Source organism: Neltuma alba, unplaced genomic scaffold (genome assembly GCF_004799145.2).
Source record: "Neltuma alba isolate B1F8T4 unplaced genomic scaffold, ASM479914v2 tig00011324_pilon, whole genome shotgun sequence".
Taxonomy (NCBI): Eukaryota; Viridiplantae; Streptophyta; class Magnoliopsida; order Fabales; family Fabaceae; genus Neltuma; species Neltuma alba.
In genome coordinates, this window is record NW_021636031.1 from 26,810 (window position 1) to 52,237 (window position 25,428).

The following is a 25,428-nucleotide window of genomic DNA, read 5'->3' on the forward strand; positions in this document are numbered from 1 at the left end:
AATAGAGCATGTATGCCATCAGCCCCCGGCGCTTTTAATGGGTTCATCTCAAAAAGAGCTTTCCTAGTTTCCTCCTTGGTGACAGCACATCCAAGGGTGTTGGAGTAGAGATCAGGGATGGGAGGAAACAGACCTGTATATTTATAAGGGGAGGGACGGTCCTGTTCCAGTGAGTAGAGGGTCCGATAGTAGCTTGATGCCATTAAGCTTAACTTTGATTGGTCGGACTCCCATATGCCGTTCTCATCTTTAAGAAGCAAAATTCTGTTTTGCCTCCTTCTCATTGTTGCTTTGATATGGTAATATTTAGTATTCCGGTCTCCATCATTGATCCATTCACTGCGAGATTTTTGGAGCCACATTACCTCTTCTCTAAGACATATGTTTTCGTACTCTATGAGAAGCGAGCATTCTCGATCTAGGAGGTGCTATGAGAAAGGGTGCCGTTCCAGCGCACGTTGGGTGTTGATAATGCACCGTCACAATTCACGCTTGCTTTGACCTATGCCGCCGAATACTTCTGCGTTCCAAGTTTGGGCTTCAGTGGTGAACCTACGAAGCTTCTCCGTCAGGCTATGCTCTTGAGCCCAAAACCCGCTGGACCATTCTGTAAAAGTAGGATGGAGAAGCCAAGATGCAAGGAATCGGAAAGGTGGTCTATCCTGGCGGTTCATCACTGAAGATTTTATCAAAAGGGGCCTATGGTCACTTTGTATCTTCGGTAAATGCAGTACCTCCATGTTGGCTTGATCCGATAACCACTTGCTGTTGCCCAGGGCCCTGTCCAATCTTACCATAAGCCTACCCCGCTGCCATGTGTATTTTGGGCCTGAGAAACCCAGATCCACCAGCCCAGCATCTTGTATAAAATTTTTAAACCTTTGGTAGCCCATTCGGTTCCAGCTTGTACCCCCGGTTCTGTCTCCTTCATTGATTGTGGCGTTAAAATCGCCAGCCAAGAGCCAAGGTTCAGCCTCACTTACTTGGATCTTCAAGAGGTCTCTCCAAAGCTGCTCTCTAAGTGAGGGGTTGGGACTGTCGTATATTGCAGTGAAGAGAATGGGACTTCCCCCTGATGCTTCTTCAATAGTGGTATGGATGGATTGTTTATGGTTGATTAAGACACGTAAGGTCACGCTTGCACGCCATAATAGCCAAATTCCTCCCGAGTAACCAGTTGCCTCTACTCTGTGCGAGTTTGGGTAGCCAATTCTCCTAATGACCCGATCCGCATTGGCACCTGAGATTCGGGGTTCAACCAAAGCAACAATGTCTGGCTTGTACCCTTGTAAGAGGGATTTTAGTACTCTATAAAACTTGCTCGAAGCTGCCCCTTGGCAATTCCACACAAAAAAGGAGTTAATCATTAAAGGTGAAATTAGTGCTCCATTTCAGAGCGTTCAGAAGCAGAGTCTTCTTCGAAGCCTCCCTCTGTGGCTTCCTTGTAGCTAAAATCTTCATCAGACGGTATGGAGGCCCCCAAAGCGTCGGCTAAAGCTTTGGTTATCTCTTCTGAGGGGGCTCCAATTGCATCTTTAAATTTAGGCTGCCAATTCCTAACTTTGACCGGGGATTGTAATTTGAAGCCTCCCTTTCTTGGGCTTTTGTCTGGGGGCTTGGGTGTGAGATTCTCTTTACCCCCTGTAGAGTACGAGCTGGGCTTCTTATGCGACGATCCAGTTTTACGATCCATTGTGTGTCCCACAGGGTCCAATGCTTTTCGTGAGTCTGTCAGAACAACAGCGGAGTGGTTGCCTGCTTTCAAATTTGTCAGGATTCGCGTCTCTAGGTAGGCAGGAGAGTGAAAGATTGTGTCAGCAGCGAGTTTCGGCGTCTTATTTACGGTAGAGTTTGCACTCTTTGCTTGTTTCTTTGCTTTGTTTACTGTTAACTTTGAGTGTCCTTCTACGTAAGGTTTCCTCTGTGGCTCAGCTAGCATAGCCATCCTCTTTTCTTGACGTGCTGTCATCTCGGGGTTTCCTTCGTGCTGATTGTTAGTATCTTCCAAGGAGGCTAATACCTCAAACTTATTGCCGCCGCTATCACTCAAATGGCTGCTTTTGTCAGTGTCCTTCCTAGCGCCTCGGGCAGTTCTCCATGGACGCGTTGGGGCTTTCATCCAGGATCCAAAGATCCAGGTTTCACGCTCCAGCTCCTCACGCTCCGGTTGGCCAGTGTTCGGTGCTGTCTGCTCTGCTGCCGGCCCAGCTCTGGACGGTGTATGGGTTTGCTGTTGCTGCGTTGTCAAGGGACATGAAACTTCAAGGTGCCCGTATCGGCCACAGTGGTAGCATATTGTCGGGAGACCCTCATATTCAACCAGTTGAGTCGTCCCATCTAGTTTGATCTTGGAGACCAAAGGCTTGGTTAGATCCAATTTGACAGCTAGGCAAGCAAATCGGGCTTTATCGACCCCTTCCGTGTTGTAATCAATCCTTATCACTTGACCGATCACTTCGCCTATTGCTCTCAGAACACTTTTATGATAGTAATGGTAGGGTAATCCTGGTAGCCTCACCCAGCCATAGACCTGCTTAATCTCTAAGTTTTGCAGCGAGACCGAGGGTTCCCAAGGGTGCACAGTCAAGTAATGGCCGAGCACTACCCATGGTCCTCCCAGTAATGCATTCTGGTAGTCCCATTCATTCTCAAGTTTGACCATGTAGCATCCCCCTTCCAGCTCGGTGAGCTTGAAATTCCCTGTTGGCCGCCATAGGTTAACTATCTTGGTGAATAGATGATCCTGTCTTACGTAGCGCCCAAGTATTTTAACTATAACAGCGAACTTCATACAGTCTGCCATTATCTCCTTCACTCGGTTAGAGAATGTGATGGCCGAAATGAGACCATCCGTGTCAACCATTACATCTCTGTCTTCCAGGTTCAGTTCTTCCTTCGAGTGTTTATGCGCGCTGCTGCTTGCCGTGTCATTTCCAAGAAGCTTATCCTTGAAGGATGGCACAGTCAACTCAGTCTGTGTGCTTGCATATTTGTTTTCTCTATGATATTCTGCGCGCGAGGGGTTCTCATTTACTTGTTCTTCAGTAGCTTCGTCCATTGCATTTGGCGAGTCATCGTTGGGTGAGGCCCACTCGTGGTCCTCTTCAGGGTTGACCACCAGTTCTTCTGTTTCCATGTCCGACAAGGTATCACCTTTGTCTCGAATCTTGACCTTTTTAGTCATCCGGTTATCATCCTCATTCAGAGTCCTTTCTGCTTTCCCGGTCAGCGTCACGTCCACACTTTGCTCCATCTCACAAGCTTACCTCCACCCACCACCTGTCGTGGTGATGTGGAAACTCTCTTTCTTCCTCCGCCGCAGTGGGCCCCGGAGGTGATTCTCTTCCTTGGCGTTGATTCGCCGCAGTGGGCAACGAATCCTTGTGCACAGTTCCCAAGAGAGAGAGTCAAATTCCTTGTGTTGCTTTATAGAAACCTTGGCTTCGCTTTTAGATAATGCACATTTTAATTCTTCGAATTGAAATTTTAAAATTGCTCATGAATTGCATAAATTGTCGTTGGATCCAGCACACATGTAGAAATGTGTACAAAGGCATAAATAAGTTATTATGATATATGTATGAATTCAGGGGGTGTTTGGATATCCTGAAAATTCTTTTTTAGAAACACTTTTCCGCAAATCAAGATAAACTCCTCTATATATTTTCTTCGTAAACCGTAAAATCACTTCTGAGATCATGGTTTGGTTTCCATCCAAACACTCCCGAAATCTATGATAAACCATCTCATTCACAAACTTTAAATACAATTTAATTTTTAAATTTCATAAAGTACCAAAAACAAAGTGAATTTGTAATTTACATGCAACCATTTTTTGTCAGGGGCAAAAAAAAAACCCAAACTCTAGCACATCTTGCTTCGTGGAGTCGAAAGAATCACAACATTCAAAACTAGCAACAAGTAAACTCTTAGATTCTTGTTCTTAAATTATTGATTAAAAAAATACAATATGAAACAAAGGTGACTTGTTCTCAGACCTTATTAATAATAGGGATGCTCGAATATACACTTAAAAAATTAATCATTATTAATTAGTGATTAATTGATTAGATGTTTTGAAAAAAAAGCTCTGTTCATACTTTTTTTTCCGTTGAATAATCGTAGTTCTAATTAATTTTCTGAAAAATGTAATTCACTAACTCAAGAATTTTTAATCAAAATAAATTCTGCTGTGATATGCGGCTTATAGTTTTGATTGCCGAACACATACACACATGTACGCCCGGATAGAATGTTAAAATATCAAGTCATTTTTCAAGAGGAAATTAGTAAATTTTTCCGGGATTTATTTGGTGACAGCATGTTTTTGAGTATAACACCCCCCAAAAAAGAAAGGGCGTTTGAGCCCACCGATAGTCAAATCCTCCCTGTTCAGGTTGCGTTGGCCCAACATGAAAACCCAAAAAAAAAAAAAGTCCCAACATCAGCAAAAAACAACATTGGAACTCCAGATGAAAGTAAGATATAAGACCGTCAACTTTATGCGCTGCCATTGACAAGTTTTTATTTTATTTTTTATAGTTCATGAAAGACATCGACAAGTTAGATAAGTTCTACTTCAGCTCAAAAAAAGTTAAATATGTGTTACCCATGTGTTACCTGCTTTCACCTCTTGAAAAAACAAAAATGTCTCAAACTACCCAGATAAAAATACAAAAAGCCTCGTACAGGGAATGAAATATATCATGTTGATGGAAGATTGCCCACTTGAAATTTCTAACAGGGATACACAGTCTGAACAATACCTCTAATAGGAAATTAGGAGCCACCTTGAGCAAAAACATAGTGAGTATTTACTTCATCTTTATTTGTCAATCCAATCCTTGTAGAGCAACATCACGTAGATGGGAACATTTACAGCCGCAATAACTGTAATCATTCGGACCATCCTTAACAATCTTTGGATTATAAATATTGTCTTTGATCTTCCAGTTCTAGAAGGTATTCTGGCCATAGGATCAAATCCATTGCCTGAAGCCATATCCATATTCACAGAGACATCTCCTTCCTGAGAAGCATGTTTTCTTGCAGTTGGCCGCATCACAGCATTGCCCCTGACGTAAAAGAACATGACGAGGTTTCAAGAATTACAGAACACAAGGTCCAGAAATAGGAAGAATGATAGGATTGCCTAGGCCTCCAAGAGAATATACCGAGTAATAATAAGCATACCTTTCCCCTAAACTCCGTTCAGTTGAATTTACAACAGATGCATTCAAGGGCTTCTTCACAAGATGCATTGATCCTTCTGCATCCCACATCATCTCGTATTCATAGTTTGCATCCTCATCTTTCTCTTTTGTATCCCCGCTAAATAGGGCACTAGAAATTAGTTGTTTACTGTAGCCCACTAGGCTCCAACATTGATGCCAAAAGCTCGTGCTACTTGTTGGCCAAAGAAGGGCGGCAAGAAGGGTAAGAATAAATAGGACAGCATACCTGCCATTTGCAGCAACACACAATTCGTCAAAAAGCTGCCTTAACTGCCAAGGTAAAATTGTTTAAACATAATTATTGGTGTTTAGCATTACCCTATGTATATATGTGTTTGCATTGGAAGGAAGCATAGGTGAGTCAACAAAGAATCTTCCGGAGTGGAAGAATTTGGAAGAGTCGAGTTACTAACTGATAGCAGCATGAAAGAAGGATACAAGTTTCCTTGTTGCCAACTTATGGTGCCTAGAGTGTGCTGCACAATACTGTCAATTTAACTGTGTTTTTCATCAGGGAGAATGTTGAGCTGAGAAAATATGGTCCTTACCTCCTTTATGGGCCCAAATTTTGGCTGGTGAGTAATAGTGCACTGATCATGATCATGTCCAGACAAAATAAGCTTCTGCAGAAATTATGAGTAGTTTAATGAAAGAGATGTCTCCATTCCCCTGTATACACAGTAATCTCATTCTAGTTTCCCAATCACCTTCAAAGCAAATACTTCCATAATGAAAAGACACTAAGCATTTGAGTCCAAAACACAAGGCCTTTAAAAAATTGCGCGCAAAACACAGAAGGAGCAATTCACCACACACACGTAGCACTACTTGAGAACACACCCCCAAAAAAAAAAAAAAATACACAACTTGCGTCTGCAGTTACTATGGGCAAATCTACCATGCGTAAAACTTTTGTCACACACCCAAATCACAGTAGAAGTCAATGTAAACTTCCAAGGAGCAGATAGAATATCAATGGATTTGATCATGTTTATTAAGTTTTTAAATCAATCCCGATCAACGATGATTACTGGCAAATCCACTATGTATTAAAATTTTGTTACACATCTAAATCAGGGTGGAATAGTCATGCACGTTAGACAAAGAAGCATAAAGATAACTCACAGGTTTGATCATGTCCATTAAGCTTTTTGATGAATCCTCAGAAACATAGTTCTGATACCTGTATGATCGAATTAACTGTCAACTTTGGCAAAAAAGAAAAAAAGGAAAAAGAACTAACTGTCAACTGAGTCCTTGCTATCTGTTTGTGCAATGTTGAATTTTCCTGCATGGCTTTTGAGATGAGTAACTTACCATATATCATTATCTGAAGAAGTGCGGGATACCCTCTGAACATATCAAAAGAAATACTTATAATTAATTTTAAGATTGGCTGGTGAGAAACATTCGAACACACCACTATACTAGTCTATTGGAAGGGTTAGTGCCACAAAACATATGATAGGCTTCCTGAAGACAAACTTCAAAAAAGCAAAAAAGAGGGGAGGGATGGAAAAGATACTACCTGATTAATGATGGGTGAATTGCGATGAGGACCACAGTAAGTATCATCCGGTCGATATAAAGGAATGTGTGTCAATAGAACTCTTTGATGCGCTTCATCATCTAAATGTGCCAGAGAAATATATGATTATAGGCAATATACTCCACCACAAGAATGTGCTATAATATAAGCCTGTTCTTACCAACAGAGACGTTCTTCACAAACTCCCAAGTTTTGGAAACCAGATGCTTTTTTGGATGTCCTGCATAAAAAATGAGTTCAGTAATTGCAGTTATTGAAATTCTTCAAGTTTACATTACTTTCCCAGTATGTTATCCAACTGAATAGTTAAAAATTATGTATTCACGTAACATAAATAAGAAGCGCAAAATGCAGTAAAGATCCTTTTATTTCATCATAGGTTGAAATATTGAGCAATTTGTTGTAGAGAGTGTTAGAGATTTTGACAATCAACAGGTCAAACAACCATTTCATACCAACAGCTAAAAATGAAAAACAAAGGCCTAGCAATGGCTTATAATATCTCTAACAGTAATCATAATTAAGAACTTCTGTATGCAAAGCACACATTAAGAATAGAAGATGAAATGTAAAATTTGAAAGCCAGACTAGAATTTACCATCCACTGTTTGGGAATCAACAGCAATAAAGTCAACTTTTCCAATTGCAAATCGATAGTTCCTGATTCCAAATGTTTCTTCGTAGCGTCGGATAACCTGTGTAATTTAGCAAATTAATACACAAAGAAGAAAACAAAGAAAATAAACAGATTATAAAAAGTGCAATTTAATAGATAATTCATACTGACATCCATGACCTGTATGGAATCAACAAAAAGTACAAAATTTTAGATTAAAATGCGGAAGAAATTTTTTTAACAAAATTGCATGTGATATAGCACGAGTGAAACCACATCTTATAAACAAGAACTTGACATGATTCACAATGATTAGTTCTAGCCAAAATTTCCCATGTTAAACTGGCGCTCATCTTCTTTTATATTAATTTTCAACTTCAAAACCAAACCTAATGTCATCAATGAAAGGGATGCAGCAGAAATTGTCCATGGCTCAAGTCTGAACTAGTAGAATATTAGATATGAAGACTCTAGGCAGAAGATGACTGAAAAGAATTTATTCAATATTCGACAGCCCTAACCCTGTCGTCCCTCTCAACTGGATGGTTAGTTCCACAGTCATCTCTAACTACTATAACAGCCAAGCTTACTCTTACTACACCTTTTCTTTTTTTTTCTTTTTTTCTTTTTTTGACTTTGTTGTGCAACAGTACTTCTCAATCTTTGATTTATATTTTTAACCAATCAAGATAAACTATTAACTTATGAAATCAAAAACAAGGAAAGCATCTAGAAAGTGTAAACTAATTGCTCATACCAAGCTAGGTCATGTAAATTGCTGTGGATCATAATTCATATAACACTTGCTCTTGGTAATTTACTGAAGGCTAACTTATATCCTCCCTCATTTTGCTTAGGAAAATTATAAAAATGATCAAATATGTAGATAAATGTCAGAGAATCAAGCAAAGGCTATTTCGTAAAATTGATTGAGAGCTCAGCTATGCCAATGCCCACTTTTATGGTGATCTCAAAGATTGTGCATATGTCCACTAAAATATAGGAGCAACCTTAGTCACATGTTTGGCATTGATTTGACACAGTACTTTGAGCCCACCACAGCCCAAGGTCATAAATGGGAATAACTGAATGATTATTTGTGAATATAACATCACAAACCAGCTTGTGCTTCTTGAAAAGGGAATCAAAAGGTGAGCGATCACATGTTGGAATACCTCTGGCCTTTGAGCATGGTTATATTCATAGCCAATATCATGGTTTCCGGGAATGTAGTAAACTTGCATTTCTGTATATTTTCCTTGTTCGTTCAGACCAAAAATATGTCTAAAACGACTGAAAGATTTCTTCCATCTGCCCATTCAAAGAATACGAAAGGTTTCATGGTAGGAATTAAGAATAAATAGTGACCATAGAGCATCAAAAATTGTCTTTTTAACTTACAAGGTAGGAGAGCTTACTTGAACAAGAACAAAATACCAATCATTAGGAATATCAGGAAGAATAAATTGGCCATAGCAATATAGTGTGAATTAATGATGAAATGTCAAAAAGAAGAAGAAGAAGAAGAAAGGACTTAGTAACACAAACATTAAGGAAGATATTGACGTTAAGTGCCAGCCAAGTTTCCACAGTATAAGTTTACAACACAGATAAATTCATGGTTTTCTTATATGTACCCATAAGAGTATAATGCTCAGGTCTACATCAAGAGGACTGTCATGCCTATCAATTTTTGGCAAGATGGAGGGCTTTAATGATCAGACATACTGAAGGAGTTAAAGCACTTTCACTTCTCTTTCCAAGAAAGTCTTCTTTTACAAGAATAAACTGAGGGGGGGAAAAAATTAAATGTCCAACCAGAAAACACGCTAACAAGCTCTTTAGATACTTTGGTTTTTAAATGAAAAGGTGGTGAAGAAAGAATGCTAAGAATTAAGATCTTCTCCCATGGCACGGGGGAAGGTTAGCCAAAAGAATTAAATATATATTACAGAATTTCAGCAGAACTTGATAAATCTTGTGGAAAGCCAAATAGATTAGTAAAAGTGTTTATAATCAGAACTTACTCTTCATCGGTTAAGTAAGGACCTCCATCAAAGTAGTCACCTAAAAACAGTACGACATCAGGTGTTAAAGGGAGGACAGATGCAAAGAATGCTCTCTGCATGTACAGATCAGTGTAAAGTTCAGCAATCTGCAGTGCTAGTGATTCTGGAGGAAGGTGAAGGGAAGTTTTATCCATCAGCTGTTAAAATTTAAAAACCCCATCAGAAGATAAGATTCAGACGTTTTCACATTCATAAACTAATAGATGGGCGTAAGTTCACCTGTGGATCTGCAATCACGGCCACTTTTAGATAATCAACCTGATGGAGCATAGAAGTGTGCATCAATCTCAAACAATCGCTTTTAAGCACAATGAGACCACCTCTAAGAATTGAGGCTGTCTAAGTTTTCCACCAGGAAGATATTTAATTTTAAAAAAATGCCAGAATAATTAAAATTCTATTCGATCAAACCATCATGCCTTCACTTAAGTTTCCCAACCTTGCCTATAAAGAGTTGCCAAACTCTCACCAAAACAAAATAAAAGGAATTCCCAACAATTCTTTCAAGCAATGTTAAGCACAAAGATGGGCCTTCAGTTTAGGATTATACTGATACAGCAGAATACTGGCAAAGCACCAAACAAGCAGACACTATCACCAGTTTAATTGCTCAAAGATAGATAATCACCTAATGGAATATTAACGAAGTACCAAAATAGTAGACATTGATACCAATGTAATTGCTTAAAGATAGACCATCGGGTCTGAATATGAACAAAGAGGGAAAAAAGAGTGGGCACCATCATTTCCTAAAAGATGAGAAACGGGAAGCCCCCTGACCCGAAAAATGACATAAAGTACCGGTTTACATCGCAGTGTGTGTGAAAGAAGCCCAAAAAAAAAAAGGCTTCTTCTTGTTTTTTCGTCACAGTTTTTTAGTTTTTGACAATTCACTCCTTTATTCATCACTAGATTAAACTTGGAAAACGTTACGCAGCTGGTGTCTTCAAACTTCGTAGCATAATGGCACCCACTAATTTTCTTATCGATTCAATATGATTATTATAGGCTTCATCAGCAAAGATTTATCATTAAACTCCAAATTCTTCAACAATGCCATGAATGATCTTCAGATCAGGAAAGCCAGTCAAACCACCACGAAACCGGGCAACGGGAATTCCTAGGGTAAAGTCACAAAGTTCCCGATTCCAGAAGGCGAAAATGGAAAGCAACCCCAAAATCATCTGCAATAGAGGAATTGTACCGTAGAATTAGAAGAGGAAGAGCGGAGATGAGGCCATGAACAAGTGAAGAGGGAGGGAACCCAATAGGCAAACATCTCGCCGTAAAGCAGTACTAGCGCCCATGCTATACATAGAAGCACAGTCAACTCCAGCTGCTTCATCACCTCGCAGCTCCCTACTTTCCTTCTGATTTTGGAATCTGATGAACCTGCTGCTCCGCTCGGGAGAGATCAAAATACATGAACAAGAAAATATAACTTCTATTCAACATTTAATTATTGAGTCAGTTTTTAAATTTGCTAAGATAGCATTCTGGCATGGTGACATTATCCGTGTCAAGATTAAGAAACTAAGCTAAATTTTTTATATAAATTTAAAAAACCAAAATGTGCTTTGGCCAACAAATTACTCTAGTGCTTTTAACCTATTTTCATATTTATAATCTACATGTTTCAATTTGGTTGAAAAATATTTTAAATAGATTAGTTTAATTGCCTAAAAATTTATCTGGTTGCAAGAAAGAAGTTGGAAAGAAAAAAAAATCATGGATTCCATCAACTATATTTAGGGCTTGAATAAATTTTCTAACCACTTCCTACATTGAATAACAGTAAATCCATTGCTCCTCACACCTTTTTTTTTTTTTTTGCCAGACCTCACACTTAATTTTAAAAGGTTGATTCTCACTTGCAAAAAAAAAAAAAAAACTTTTAGCACTTTATTAAAAAAGAAGAAGAAGAAGAAGAAAGAAAGAAAATAGAACACTTTTTTCAGTTCTTGCCTCTAGGTATCCAATTCTGAATCTATAATTATATCCACATTTAGGACCCGCAAATACCAAGTAATTCTATTTTGTAAATCACAACAAACGTTAGGGCACCTTTGTTTTAAAAGGAAAATGAAAGTGTAGGAAAAAAAAGGGGGAAATGAAAGAACATGTGGGTAAAACCATGCCAATGCCAATTACATCCTCTCTTAATGTGAAGCTAATCACCTCATTATTCAATCCAAGGGGATAAGTACTGATAGACAAAATGTCAACATTGCCATTGTCATGAGTCAATTTGGCAAGGCAATGAGAATATTCATCAACTTTTCTGGGGAAAAAAAAACCCATCTCCTTGTTATAAGATCAAGATGTTGCTAACTAATTCATACATGCCAATAAAAACAGTTAAAAGCATAATTTATCATAAAACTCAAATGATTTTTAATATTATCCTCATTAACTACACCAAATTCCAACATCATATTAATTTCTACTCTTTCACTATCCTTATTAAATATAGACATATATGAAAAAAAAAAATTTAATACTCATTGAAACTATCAAAACTTCTTATAAAAAGGATCAAAGAATTTTTCTAGATGACCTCCTATGATAAGGGCCAGCAGGAATACATAATAATATTAACCTCGGTCCTTAATATAAACTAAATCTTATTACTTCCAGTCCTTAATATGAGATATTGTTTTTTTTGTTCTAAATATAAAACTTCAATATACTTTTCTTTCTTATATTTATCTATTTTTTTTAAGATAATCCTTCTAATAATAGTAGTTCTAATTAATAAACTTAATTAGTAAGGATATTTTAGGAAAGGCAACATCTAATTACAAATAACTAACTTAACTTATTTTCTTAATTTACTTAAATTAGTTAACTAACTTCTAAATTTAAAACGGAGATAGTATATTTTAGACAGAATGTTGTAGGTTATTGTTTAGTTAAGTTCGTGGTGTCTCCAATCAGATCTCTGAAGTTACGAGCAGAGGCAATATCACTGGTAGCCATGTTGATTGCTTCGAATGAGTTGCTGTCTGAAACCCCTCTAGCCGGCAAAGTGTAAGACGGTCAAGAATACCATCTATTTCCGCTTGTAAGTGGTAGCAGGGCCAAGCTTTTCATAACGCATGCATAGTCCGATCGAGGTTAAAATATATACGCGGGGGACAATTTTGCTGTGGACAGAATGATGGCTGAATAATAGATGCGTTTGCGATGAGCAAAACAGGGCATGCTAAATGCAGAAAAAGATATTCCAAAGCAATCAGGCCACTAATGCACGCATGCTGTATAATAATAAAACACTGTCGGATCCTAATACTACGTTTGATTCTTAATATAAGAACTAGTTAACTAATTTGAGTAAATTAAGAGAGTTTGTTAAGTTAGTTATTTGTAATAAATACATGTTATATTCTTCATAATATCTTTGTTAATCATATGTATTAACCAGAACTATTATTTGATAAAACCTTTAACACGTATAACTTTTACAAAAACTATATTGAAAAAAATAGATAAATATAAAAAATAAAATATATCAAAGTATTATATTTAGGATCAAATTTAATGTCAAATTAGTTTTTATATTAATAACCGGAAAGAGGAGAGAGGTAGTATAAGATTTACTCCTCTTTGGTCTTATTTATAGGGAGAGAGAGATTTTTTTTTGTCCTATTTATAAGTCATTTCATTAAATTTTTTACCATAAATGTATTATATTGTTCTTCATTTATTATGGTGGAGATATTTTTTTTTAAAGGTGTATATATTAAATAGAAGTAAAATTGAAAAGTTATTATATTTTAATGAAGAGTTAATACAGTTTAATATTTTTCTTGATCTGTATGAAACATATTAAAAGTGTTTTATAAATAGGATAAGAAGAGTATTTTGTAGTTCAAATGCAAAGTAAAAGCAAGATCTGACGTTAAAAACAAAAGGTAGTGTTAAATAAAAGAAATAGAAACATTGAAGCATGCATTGTTGTTTTATTTACATATAAAAATCTTGAGCAGTGCATATGGTTTGTTGATGACACTTTGTGGTCCCTGTCTCCGGTTTTCTAATCCCTGCGCTGATTTCGGCCATTAATCTCCAATTTCAAAGGCATGCAGTCCAACACGATTAGCAAATTGAAGGGGTTAATAATAATGGGTGGCTTTCATCAAAGGGTCTTTGGATTTGAGGGGAATCTCGAGGTATATCATTAGGTACCCCATCGCAGGCGGCAAACATCATTGCAGGTATATTCTAACTTACCTGTGAAATAAAATGATATAGCCATCACTTAAAATACTCATTTGATGGACTAATGTGCTCCATGTTTCCACCTAACATATAAACATTGCAAAATTTTGAGAACAATATTTGAAATATTTAATAGTATCATTTTCTCTAAAAAAAAATGTATGACATATATATATAGAGATTATACCACTTCTTATCCTTAATATAAGAATTAGTTTGATATTTAATTTGATCCTAAATATAAGATTTCAATCTATTTTGTTTCTCATATTTGTTTGTTTGTTTTTAAATACTTATTATAGTAGCTGCACATATTAAAAATTTTATCAAATATAATTTCTATCTAATAAACATGATTAGCAATCATGTTCTAAGAAAAATAATACTCCTCTAGTTTTAAATATAATACCTTTTTTATAATGTAGTTTTAAATTACACTATAAAAATGATTTTATATTTAGGACCGGAAGAATACCTGTTTATAACTTACTTAATCTGTTTAAATTAACTAGCTACTTTAAAGATCGAGATAGGGAATAGATTAACAAAAGAAGCAGAAAATGCATGAGGTCAGGGACAAGATAAGGAACCGAAGTCCCTTACAAAGTCGGGGATTTGCTATTTTGAAAGAAAATGCTTTGAGCCTCTTTTTAAGGTTAACTTGATAGCATTCATTTAAGAATACCCATTCCTTTCCTTTTAATAAATTATATTGATTGTGATTATAATCTGGCTTTTTCTTTTTTGTCCAAAGACCAAGGAGAGCTGGGATCATAGAAGATCAGCTAATCATTGTAGGGGATAAGGGAAGGGATCCGCTTTATCACTATGTAAATGGGCGTGGCTTCTGTGGTGGGAACCGGGAGCAGAAAAGGATCTGTGCAAATTATTACTGTTGGCATATATGATTGGTGGTTAAGCTTTTTCTCTTCTCGGGGTCTATAAAGTTCAAATGTTTACCTTAGCGCATGACAGTTATCCAGTGAAGACGCCATGGGAGGCAGTGCTGGTCATAGCAATCTCAAGAATGCTCTCATAGCATTCTTGGTTCCTCTTCCCTCTATTCTCTTTTATCTTTCATTCCTTAAGAACTATGAATCTGCAATTCGCATCGATTCTGGCCCCAATCTGTGGGCATGGTGCTATCACCATCCTCTGTTATTGGCCAACGTACTCTTCTTCTTCAACGTCAATGTCCTCTTCTGGATCATCGGCCTTCTCAAATCTAGCCACTGGGTGCGTAACGCGTTTTCTTTTGATTAGGTTTTCAGCTTTATTTCTCCATTGTATGGAAATTGACTTTTGCTTGTACAGATGATTGACCCGTATTGGACAGTTATACCGGTGATGCTTGTTCATTACTATGCGGCTCATCCTTTGGCTGAGTTTAATTGGTGGAGGTCGAGGATCGTGATCTTGTTGACATGGGTTTGGAGTATTAGGCTCAGCCATAACTACTTCAGGCGAGAGAAATGGCAATGGGGTGCCAGAGAGGATTGGCGCTTCACCGATTTGAGCCATCAGTATGGAAAGCATTGGTGGTGGACTTCTTTCTTCGCCGTCTACGTCTCTCAGCAGGTTAGTATTTCTCGGTTTCTTTCCCTTCCACCTCTGTTAAACCAATTTGGAAAGAAACCCCCTTAACCTGTTTACTAAATGGCCTGTACTACATAGATACGAGACAGCATGCTTAAATATAATTTGAAATGTGGTATCGTGTAGATGTGAGTATTCAGTATGTATTAATTTTCTCAAATGGTCTGTTTAGCATGGGGCACAAGAAAGAAAGAAAGAAAGAAAAGGAAAAAGGAAAAAGAAAAATGAAAAAAGGAAAGGAAAAAGAAGAAATGAGGTGTTTAAACGTAATTTGAAATATCATGTCATCTTATTTCAACACGAGTGTTGATGCTTCATGCTTATTTGTCTGATTGCCTGTTTAGCAGATACGAGACAACAAAATTATGATCTTCAAATACAATTTGAAGTTATGTGTTGTATTTCCTACTGTCAGATGTGAATTAGACATCTTACCCTTATGTTTGTGAAATAGCAATGCTTCATAGCTGTTTGGTCCAAATGTTATGTCATTTAAATGGGTGCTTCATCCTTGGTGTCTTGCTCATTTGCAGGTGTTTATAATTGCGTTGTCCCTTCCATTCTATGTTATTCATACGATGAACCAGCCTTTGAGCATCTGGGACTTGGTAGCCATTGTCGTCTGTGTATGTGGCATTGCCATAGCATACTTTGCCGATACACAACTCTATGACTTTGTGAGTAGAAACGACAAGCTGAAAGGGCTTGGTAAGCCTGTGGTCCCTGTGCTTGACAGTGGCTTGTGGTATTACTCCCGGCATCCGAATTACTTCGGAGAGCAGCTATGGTGGTGGGGACTAGGTTTATTTGCCTGGAACCTGGGACAAGGATGGGCCTTTGTTGGGGCATTAGTAAATACCATGTGCTTGGCTTATGTGACTACGCTTGTTGAAGACCGCATGGTTAAGCAAGCTAACAGAGCAGAAGCATTTAGGCGTTATCAGAAGAAGACTTCGGTGTGGGTCCCTTGGTTCAAGTCCTCTGCTTTGGAAGAAAAACATAAGGATTCTTGATCTTTGTTTGGTTAGTTATAACCGCACAAGAATCATGTTGGTGCCTTTTGAGGTTTGTGTACTGTAGTTCACTGTCGTTTATCTGATTTGAGGAAGTCCTGAGTTGTAACGATAACAGTTATATGGATTAAGATCATAGTGCTGTTGCAAAAATTTGAGTGCATCTTCTACATCAGTTATATATACCATATGATTAGATGGAGTAGCATAGATTAAATCCATAATATCCTAAAGAGAGAACATTTCTCGTTGAATCTGGTTTGCCAGGTTCAAAATTAGTTCAGGAGCTACCTGATGAAGATGAATGTTGGTTATGCCAATGAATATATTCTCTCTTTAGATGGCCCTTTCAGGCTTCTTTCATGGAGGCCTGAAGCCATACATAAATATTTGGAAGAAAAATAATAAAAAATTATTTCATGATCATGATCTCAAAATTAGATTCTCTATAACTGCAGTTAACGAGAGAGTGACACAGATTTATTTTATTTTTCTCTATCTCCTTCCAACTACACTATATGCAATCAAATTGTGAATACAGAGAATTTAAATTCCATGAATGTATAAATTTCTGATCTTAAGAGTTAAAATGGGCATGATACTACCTTGATGGCTAATTTCTCATGATACCAAGTAAACTAGCTATAAATTTTCAGTCTTTTATTGAGCTACTCGATCCAACTAGATTTTGTATTGCTTTTTTTTTTTTTTTTGGAAACTGGATTTTGTGTTGGTGAGAAACCCGAATTGCACTAGCAGTCAATATATAACATATAAAAGTTGAATCCTTTTATTTGTCTGGGAATGCGTCAGTATTACTGCAAGTGCTAATGCTAATAATCAGTAATAATTCTATGGAACCATGGGATGATCGTAATCTGAAAACAAGCACATAACATCTTGAAAAACATGACATTTGTTGAAGTGCCTAATTTCGTTGTTCGACTCCTACAGAAAACTTTGATGTCTTTCCTCTTTTATGCTACAGTATGTGGAGGAGGAACGCTTTACCACATAGGGGGTTCAAAACCTCAGGAAAAGGGAGCCATACTTTCAAGAGTTAAAATTTAGTTCAATTATTGCATTTTCTTGCTAGTAGATTAATAGCTGAGACGTTGATTCTGCTAAGGTTTTCCAGGAGTAAAGGCTGATGTGATAGATTATGATCACTGAGACGGGTGCATATGTGGTCCTCTTTAATTCAGTGTCTATTCCTGAAGACTTTTTAGCTCATCTAACCACAGCTTGATTGAAATTATCTCAATTATTAATTGGAGATGTGATTAGAAAGAAAAGGATTAGTCCTCTGTTCAGCATAAAAGCATCCTCTTGTGAGATAAGTTTTACAGAAGGATCTGCAATTAACATGGGGTTCATTGAGTAGGCCCTATTTATTTAGTTTCACTTATGTGAATCTCAGATCAAGTGTTTGTTCCTAATTTACAAATTCACTTTGAATATATGTGAAAAATATATATATTTATATATAGGATCCAGTCCCGGTCATTCTACTGCATAAAGGGAGGGGGGTAAAGAATACTACGGAGATAGGTATCAAAGTGCGATGCTAAGTTTTATCGTATCATGGTTCTGTTGATTTTGATTAAGATAATAAAGAGGACAGCTTTTCACTATTTTGCTCACAGGCTGCTAAAAAACAGAGTAACTGTTATGCACAGAATAGTGACAATATAGAAAGCATGACAGGTTGGAATATACTTATGTATCATAGTTTTTATATTTAAAATCATTTTAAATAATTGTAGAATTAAACATTTAAACTCTGAAAAAAAAAAATTGAATTTAGAAAATTTAAGATAACAATATTTCTGCATAAATTTAAATATGAACTGTAATGTTCCCATTCCATGCTTTGAATTTTCAATTTTGACGTGAACGCCAAGCTCATAATTATCAGCCTTACCGTTCTCGTTCTGAAAAACAATACAAGTAGGGAAAATACAACTTTAAAAAAAATCAAAACCACATGGATGTTATGTTCTGTAATAAAATCACAAAGTGCAGTGCAAATGATTCTTAAAAAGGTTTGACCTCATTCAATAAGAGATAGAGATCCCAACTTGCGTCTTTTTATTTTGTTTTTAAATAGTTGTATTGTTGTTCCCTTGGGATGAAGATTGCAGATTCAAGTTCATTAATATTGTAGGACGTAATAAAGAAAAGAAAAAATAAAGTGGGCACAAATAAGAAAAGCATAAAGAAGTGGATCACATGCACGGATGAGCTCAACTTTCGGACAAAAAACAGTACAGCCATGAAAATGACGATGATTAATTCAAACAAAGTTTACATTAAAAAACTTCATATGGTTGTCGGCATTTGTTTGGTTTGTGATTAGTCATCTTTTTCGGCTCTGCTCCTTCACTTGCAATAATTGTTGAGTGAATTGAATTCCATTTAATGCCCAATATCTCTCTACAAAAAAGAGGAGACCAGATCTTTGTTTTGTACGTAAAATATATAACATTGAACCACCTACCCAGCTACACTACCATATACCTTAATCATTAATCAAGTAATTTTTAATATTCAACGGAATATATCGAAACTCCTAGAAGCTCAACTTACCATTCGTTTATCAGATTTTATATACGGCTAACTGTTCTGTTATAATGGTTCTGTTGACTTTGATTATGTTGTGTCTAATATTAAGCCTTAATTCCTGTCTTCATAATTAAAAAAAGGATTTTTAAGTGAAAATTAACCTTTTTAAGGTTTGTTTTGTTAAATTTCTTGATCGTGTATGTGCTTCACGAGGGAAGCGGAAGAAACTGGAGCTGACTCTGATTGTTAGAAATTCGTCATCTCCAGAAGTATCCGTTCCCATCCCTCCTTCGTCGATTTTATCTCTATCCTTTTCACACATAAACATCGAAACCTTCTTGTTTGGATTCACACTTTTTTTTTGGGCTTTCTTCATTTACTTTCCGTACGACATCAACTGGGTGATATTGATTGCTTCACCTCCTCCTCCGGAATTAAATAAATCTCTCTTTTCAGTTTTCTGAGCATCATTTGAATCATTTACAACCCTTTAACACTCACCACCTAACCAAGATGGTTTCGAATAGTAGAAGCGGTTCTGGTATTAAGAGCACCAGGAAGAAGACGTTGGGTTTTGACTTCATGGCGGTGCCGGTGGCATTGATAGTGTGTTCCTTCTGTCTGCTTCCGATTTGCATATTGGCGGCGAAACAATCTAACCCAATAGAGACGCAGAAGCTGAGGTTCGGTGAGAATGGAGAGTTCAAGATATTGCAGGTGGCGGATATGCACTATGCAAATGGCGAGAGTACACTTTGCTTGGATGTGCTTCCTTCTCAGAATGCTTCCTGCTCCGACCTTAATACTACTACCTTTATTCAGAGAATGATCCTTGTCGAGAAGCCCAATCTCATCGTATTTACTGGTATTTAGCTCATATTTTTTATTTGTCACTTCTGTTCCTATTGAAAAGTTTGTCGTAAATTACTGATGTAGCTTTTCTCGCTGTCCTTTGAAGCAACATACCTGTAACTTTCATAGAAACACTGCATATTTTGCTCATGTTATCTTCTGTATTTGTGCTTCTTACTCGCATCCTTCTTCTGGTTTCTGGAAACAATCTCCTTCCTTTGATACTTTCGAGTGAAACATGGCATCAGGAACAGTGAAATCCCAATCATTCAATAGTTTGATGACAGAAATGAACCTTAAAACACGTTCTCGTACTCAGCCTATTGAAACAGTATACTAGAGAACGAACAAAGATTTAATATATTATCCTTGTGAAAGGATCCACGCGTATTTTAGTAGTTAATACATGCGGAATAGTAAAATCGATTTATCTCTATGATTTGTAAATCAGTACGTTGATTGTGTTTGGTATGTATGAAACAAAGTATTTGATTTTGAGTTTTCGGTCGCACCTGTAGTGAAGCCAGTTAGTTACATGTTTGTTTGATATCCCATAAAGGTTCGTGTTCATTGTGGTGTGACAGGGGATAACATCTTTGGATTTGATTCCTCGGATTCGGCAAAATCATTGGATGCTGCATTTGCTCCAGCAATTGCATCCAACATTCCTTGGGTAGCTGTTTTGGGAAATCATGATCAGGAAGGAACCCTCTCTAGGGAAGGGGTGATGAAACATATTGTGGGGTTGAAAAACACTCTTTCTAAACTCAATCCTTTAGAAGTACACATCATTGATGGTTTTGGGAACTATAACCTGGAGGTCAAAGGAGTTGAGGGAACTGAACTTGCAAACAAATCAGTTCTCAATCTCTACTTTCTTGATAGTGGTGATTACTCCACTTCCCCTTCCATTCCTGGCTATGGTTGGATCAAGCCCTCCCAGCAATTTTGGTTCCAACGAACATCTGCAAGACTTCGGGTACTTTTTCATCATTTCCCTGGATATCATTTTAGTTTAGTCTCTAAATGGGTTCATCCTGATCTTCTTGATTGTTGCTTCAACTGCTGCTTATGGCTGGAAATTTCTGTGGATCACCGGATCCTAACTTAGCTGATGTGGAACCAAAAGGAAACACGCAATGGGCAATCTCAAAACAACTCAATAATCGGATTTTTTAATACCAATAAATATTAGAGGAAGGTGGCTGGTGTAACTGGCTGGCTGCCTATGTATAGACAGAGTATAGGTTATGTCTGAAATGATAAAGTAGCCCATAGTCTGAACTACTTTATCCAAATCCTTTATTTAATCCTGATGCCCAAGTCAAGAACCTTAATGAACAAGACCTAATTGAATGGCTTACTATAGTTGTATCTGCACCTCTAGCTCTTTGCTAATATGTCAAAACTTAACCCCTGGTTGTTATCTTTTGATCAACCACTTTCCTCTTTGTTCTGCAGAGAGCCTACATGCACGAACCAATGCCTCAGAAAGCGCCTGCTCCCGGTCTTGCATACTTTCACATCCCATTACCAGAATATGCTTTTTTTGACTCATCAAACTACACAGGTGTAAGACAGGAAGGCATTAGCTCGGCTTCCGTGAACTCTGGTTTCTTTACAACGCTAGTCGAAGCTGGAGATGTGAAGGCAGTTTTCACTGGCCATGATCACATTAATGACTTCTGTGGCAAGCTAACAGGTATACATCTTTGTTATGGTGGGGGATTTGGATATCATGCTTATGGAAAGGCTGGGTGGTCTAGAAGAGCAAGAGTGGTCGTAGCTAGCTTGGAGAAAACAGTGAAGGGAACTTGGGGAGATGTCAAGTCAATTAAAACGTGGAAACGCCTTGATGATAAACATCTTACTGGCATTGATGGTCAGGTCCTGTGGAGCAAGAGCCTTCATGGTACGCCATCCTTGGAATAGTGAGCCTTTTTCTTGCTCTTAGCTTATACGGAAGACTGAAAAACAAGGGATCCAGCTCTAGAAATTTATATCAAGAAATGCCACTGAATATAAAAGATGTCAATTTCTTTTTTCGTCATTCTTGCATAAGCATTGATGAGTTATGCAGTTGAAAAATAAGAAGCAGGAACTGGAAAAACAGTTCTTAGAACTTGGTGCGAATGTAGAGGCATATCACAATGTTAAAGCACGGTAAACTTGAATTTAAGGGAATGAGGAATTGCTTAAATTTTACAAATGATGGCAAAAACACAGATGAAATTTATTTGTAAAGGCTATAGAAAGGCAAAAGTATGGAAAGAATGGTTGTATTTAAGAGAAGAATATAGCAACCGCCGTGAACTTGGAATTTTCTCAGGGCAATCTATCTCACAAAGTAACGCATAGGAGTAAACTGTGATGAAAATTTCCAAGAAACCTCACATTAGTTCTTTACAGAAGAAAATTCATGTATATTGAACTCTAATTACACATTCTGTGAGTATTTTTCGGGATAACTGATATATAGACCAAAGATAAACGAGTTTGGACAAATATGTGTTAATAACATGTGCATAATAAGTGTTGAGACGAATCGGCGTGTATGTAGAAGTCTAGCTATGGCTTCTGTTCCTTAATTTCTTCTTGTCTTCCCTTAAACATAATCTCTTCTAACTTGTTATTTCTTTTGGTAATTGTGATTCTAACAGGTAGGAAAATTTGAAATGTTGGCTCTTCAAAATTCGAAGGTGAAGCAGACTAATGGGAGCTTGAGTAGAAAGATGTCATGAGCTGTCATATGATAAATGTTATCCATAGGTCCTGTTTGGTATACGTATTATGACGCAGCAACAGAAGGTGATAAAGAATAAAGCAAAGAGTTGGTTCATTAATTTGGGGCCAAAAAAGGGATTTTTGCTATAATGCTATGCAATTACCTTTCTGTAGAATATTGTCTGTTAATCTAAGTTTTGAAATATATGCTGTAGCGGATTTTGATATATTGATGCTAGAGTTACGTTACAGATACACTCATTTGATAATAATCTCCCCAACGAAGCTGAGATTTGTAATGCGGACAGTGTTAAATTTTTGAGACTTCCAATCCTTAAAGCTACCATTTCACGACAATAAAGTACCACTATAGAGCAGAATTCTACTTTCATGAAACTTACAGAATTATATTCTCCGAAGTTTAGTTAGCTACACCAGGCTTCATAACCTCAAGAAGAATCATCCTTTTCACTCAAAATTGAGGCCTTTTGGTATCTCAATTTATCAATCTCCTTCCCAAGAAAATCTAGAGTTGTGTCCGTAACGTGGTTGGGCGTGCATCCAGCGTCCAACATCATTCTTAAGAATTTATAAGCATCCTTCAATCGACCTGCCTTGCTGTGAACTTCAATTAATGTATTATAAGTCACAACATCAGGATTTATACCACTATTCTTCATTTGCTCAAAGAGTTTGTTCACTTCATCAATACGGCCTGCTTTCCCCAGTGCATTGATGAGGGTGTTATACATAACAATATCAAGATAACCACCCTGCTTCAGTAGTCTATCAAGAACAGAGCTGGCTAGGTCTGCTCTTCCCATCTTTCCTAAGGCTTGAATTATCACATTGTATGTTGCTATGTCAGCTGGGCAAACCTTCTCCCCCATTTCACTGAGAACAGCCCAAACCTCAGTGAAGTAGCCCTTTTTCACAAATGAGCTCATTATAGAGTTATATGTATAACTCACAGGATTCACACCCATGTCAGTGAAAATTTCAAACAGTTTGCAAGCCAAGTTCAATTTCCCCTTAGCCAGAAAAATGGACAAGAAAGTATTCACCATATCAATATCAAAAGAATCTGAACCTTGTTCTTGAACTCGTTGAGCTGGAGTAGGAGAAAACAGTTTAGGGGAATAGCCATTAGATTCCATTTGATTGGCCAATCTATCCATGTAGGGTGATGAAGACCACTCATCAGTTTCAGAGGACGATATCAATCCCTCATCTTTAGTTGTAGCAGCATCTGGATCGAGGTGGGTACTATCAGAAGTTATAAGGTTCATCATCATCTCCTCAAAATCTCCTTTGGAAGGGAACAATGGAGTATAATCCTTTTTCTTACTCTTGTGGCTCTTCATAGAAGCCTCCATTCCAGCTTTCCACTTGAGAACATTATACACCAGATCACCCTCTTTTACATGCTTTAGAAGCCGGTCTGTCCAGTCCCAACGGCCATGTTTATGGATGCCAATCAAGAGTGAAGTTATGGTAACTAGGTCAACAACAAAACCTCTGCTTTCCATTTCCTCCACCAGTTGGAGTGCCTCCTCAAGTAGACCCTCCTTACAAAGTTGCAGCACAATGATGCTGTAAGTAATTCCATCAACAAATTGGCCTTTCTTTTTCAGGTCACAAAATAAAGTATAAGCAGCCTCTGGCCTTCCATTCTTAAATAATCCATCGATCAAAATGTTATACGTCCAGCATGAGGCTTTTACCCCATCTTCAACCATTTTCTCAAAAAGCTGGCAAGCTTCTGAAATTTTTCTAGCCTTCAAAAGTCCATTTAGTAGAGAATTATAAACAACTGTATCCATTTGAAATCCATTATTCTGCATTTCGTAAAATATCTTAGTTGCGTCATCTATTCTACAAGTCTTGGAACAACCTTGGATAAGGATTCTGTAAGTGAATTCATCAGGTTCATGACCAGACCCTTTAAGCTCCTCCCATACTATGAGTGCATCATTGACCTTCCCAACGTTACAGAGCACACTGATTAAACTATTATAGGTGCACAAATCAGGCCCAACTGAACTCCCAGATCCATCAGATTCTCGTTCCCTCATCTCTTTGAAGAGACTTAAAGAAGTACTCAGATCACTCCAACACCCAAAAGCATAAATACAAATATTGTAACCCCAGATATCAAATTTAAACTCTTTCTTGTTCCTCAGTCTTTCAAAAACTTCTTTAAATTCTACCTTCATGTCTGCTTTTCTAAGAGCAGCCAACACTTCGTTACATACAATGCAGCTAGGTGCAGAACCAAAGTCACCACAACCATCGGATTCAGCATCCAGAAGCTTAAGAAATATAAACAGAGCCAAACGCACCTGGTTATTTCTTACCAAAGCAATAATAACTGAGTTGAACATTTGGGGATTCAAGGTAGCACCAAGTTCTTCCATGCAGTCTAAAATTTCTACCGCCGAATCGAACTTACCCAACCGAATGAAAGAATCGAGGAGAAGCTTGAAGGCTTGGGAATCAGCAGCGACGCCATCTTCCTTCATCGAGCGGAGGAGATTCGGTACCTCGTTGAGGTAGCCGGCGCGGCAAACGGTGCGGACGATGTGAGAGTAGGCGGCGGCGGAGTGCGCGTACTTGGTTGGGAGCGAACGACACCAGTTGAAGAAATCAAGTTTCTTTGAAGGATGAAGTGATGGATTAGAGAGGATTCGGAGGAGGATAGGCTCAGTGAGTTGAGATGTGTGAGCTGGGTCGAGGGCAAGGTTCCGAGTTCCGGACTCGGACAGAGTTTTTGTGATAGAAGCCACCAGGAGCAAGTCTCCGAGTTGTTTAGATATCGTTCTTGGGGATCTTCCATGGCGCATTGCATTGCGAATACCCAGTAGTTCCAACAGACGATTATGGTAGACGCGTTAGGACAGAAGACGAAGAACAAGAGCTGGGGTAAACTGTGAATAATAGATAATAAGGAGACCATAGGCAAAATATACTGGAGAATAGGGGGCTGGTG

The 25,428-nt window shown here is 37.7% G+C and overlaps 5 protein-coding genes across 7 annotated transcripts; 2 read left to right on the forward strand and 3 right to left on the reverse strand.

Annotated features, from left to right (window-relative positions):
* Positions 1–479: 479 nt before the first annotated feature.
* Positions 480–1,367, reverse strand: LOC114711983 (uncharacterized). Its single transcript, XM_028896437.1, has one exon. It carries the CDS (start codon positions 1,365–1,367, stop codon positions 480–482), a length of 888 nt encoding a protein of 295 aa, XP_028752270.1.
* A 3,389-nt stretch (positions 1,368–4,756) lies between these two features.
* Positions 4,757–10,866, reverse strand: LOC114711964 (metallophosphoesterase 1-like). Its single transcript, XM_028896404.1, has 13 exons — positions 10,673–10,866; positions 9,688–9,726; positions 9,427–9,605; positions 8,575–8,710; positions 7,382–7,478; positions 6,944–7,003; positions 6,763–6,863; positions 6,552–6,586; positions 6,360–6,417; positions 5,783–5,857; positions 5,553–5,710; positions 5,194–5,460; positions 4,757–5,075 (listed from the first exon to the last, which is right to left on the reverse strand). The coding sequence occupies exons 1-13, from the start codon at positions 10,811–10,813 to the stop codon at positions 4,826–4,828; spliced, it is 1,596 nt and encodes a 531-aa protein (XP_028752237.1). The 5' UTR covers positions 10,814–10,866; the 3' UTR covers positions 4,757–4,825.
* A 3,799-nt stretch (positions 10,867–14,665) lies between these two features.
* LOC114711966 (uncharacterized protein C594.04c-like) lies at positions 14,666–16,694 on the forward strand. Its single transcript, XM_028896408.1, has 3 exons — positions 14,666–14,925; positions 15,004–15,267; positions 15,819–16,694. Exons 1-3 carry the CDS (start codon positions 14,683–14,685, stop codon positions 16,296–16,298), a joined length of 987 nt encoding a protein of 328 aa, XP_028752241.1. The 5' UTR covers positions 14,666–14,682; the 3' UTR covers positions 16,299–16,694.
* A 2,444-nt stretch (positions 16,695–19,138) lies between these two features.
* LOC114711965 (probable inactive purple acid phosphatase 29) lies at positions 19,139–22,666 on the forward strand. Of its 3 annotated transcripts, XM_028896407.1 has the most exons (5): positions 19,139–19,293; positions 19,394–19,728; positions 20,300–20,694; positions 21,177–21,646; positions 22,376–22,666. In XM_028896407.1, coding segments are annotated over exons 2-5 (1,149 nt in total). In that variant the 5' UTR covers positions 19,139–19,293; positions 19,394–19,445; the 3' UTR covers positions 22,377–22,666. The 3 variants fall into 3 exon arrangements, with proteins under 3 accessions (XP_028752240.1, XP_028752238.1, XP_028752239.1); XM_028896405.1 differs by having other exon boundaries at positions 19,139–19,728; XM_028896406.1 differs by having other exon boundaries at positions 19,139–19,728; positions 21,177–21,627.
* Positions 22,667–22,869: 203 nt separating this feature from the next.
* Positions 22,870–25,299, reverse strand: LOC114711963 (pentatricopeptide repeat-containing protein At4g01570-like). Its single transcript, XM_028896403.1, has one exon. It carries the CDS (start codon positions 25,280–25,282, stop codon positions 22,889–22,891), a length of 2,394 nt encoding a protein of 797 aa, XP_028752236.1. The 5' UTR covers positions 25,283–25,299; the 3' UTR covers positions 22,870–22,888.
* Between the last annotated feature and the right edge of the window lie 129 nt (positions 25,300–25,428).

Bases quoted from the DNA above. Each gene is read 5' to 3' on its own strand.
- LOC114711966 (XM_028896408.1), top strand. From the start codon at position 14,683: ATGGGAGGCAGTGCTGGTCATAGCAATCTCAAGAATGCTCTCATAGCA. The intron at 14,926-15,003 runs GTGCGTAACGCG...TTGCTTGTACAG, and splicing joins TTCTCAAATCTAGCCACTGG to ATGATTGACCCGTATTGGAC. The intron at 15,268-15,818 runs GTTAGTATTTCT...GCTCATTTGCAG, and splicing joins CCGTCTACGTCTCTCAGCAG to GTGTTTATAATTGCGTTGTC.
- LOC114711963 (XM_028896403.1), bottom strand. From the start codon at position 25,282: ATGCGCCATGGAAGATCCCCAAGAACGATATCTAAACAACTCGGAGAC.
- LOC114711964 (XM_028896404.1), bottom strand. From the start codon at position 10,813: ATGAAGCAGCTGGAGTTGACTGTGCTTCTATGTATAGCATGGGCGCTA. The intron at 8,711-9,426 runs GTAAGTTCTGAT...TTGAATGGGCAG, and splicing joins CCTTACTTAACCGATGAAGA to ATGGAAGAAATCTTTCAGTC. The intron at 6,587-6,762 runs GTAGTATCTTTT...TGATATGTTCAG, and splicing joins ATTCACCCATCATTAATCAG to AGGGTATCCCGCACTTCTTC.
- LOC114711983 (XM_028896437.1), bottom strand. From the start codon at position 1,367: ATGATTAACTCCTTTTTTGTGTGGAATTGCCAAGGGGCAGCTTCGAGC.
- LOC114711965 (XM_028896405.1), top strand. From the start codon at position 19,377: ATGGTTTCGAATAGTAGAAGCGGTTCTGGTATTAAGAGCACCAGGAAG. The intron at 19,729-20,299 runs GTATTTAGCTCA...GTGGTGTGACAG, and splicing joins CAATCTCATCGTATTTACTG to GGGATAACATCTTTGGATTT. The intron at 20,695-21,176 runs GTACTTTTTCAT...TTTGTTCTGCAG, and splicing joins GAACATCTGCAAGACTTCGG to AGAGCCTACATGCACGAACC.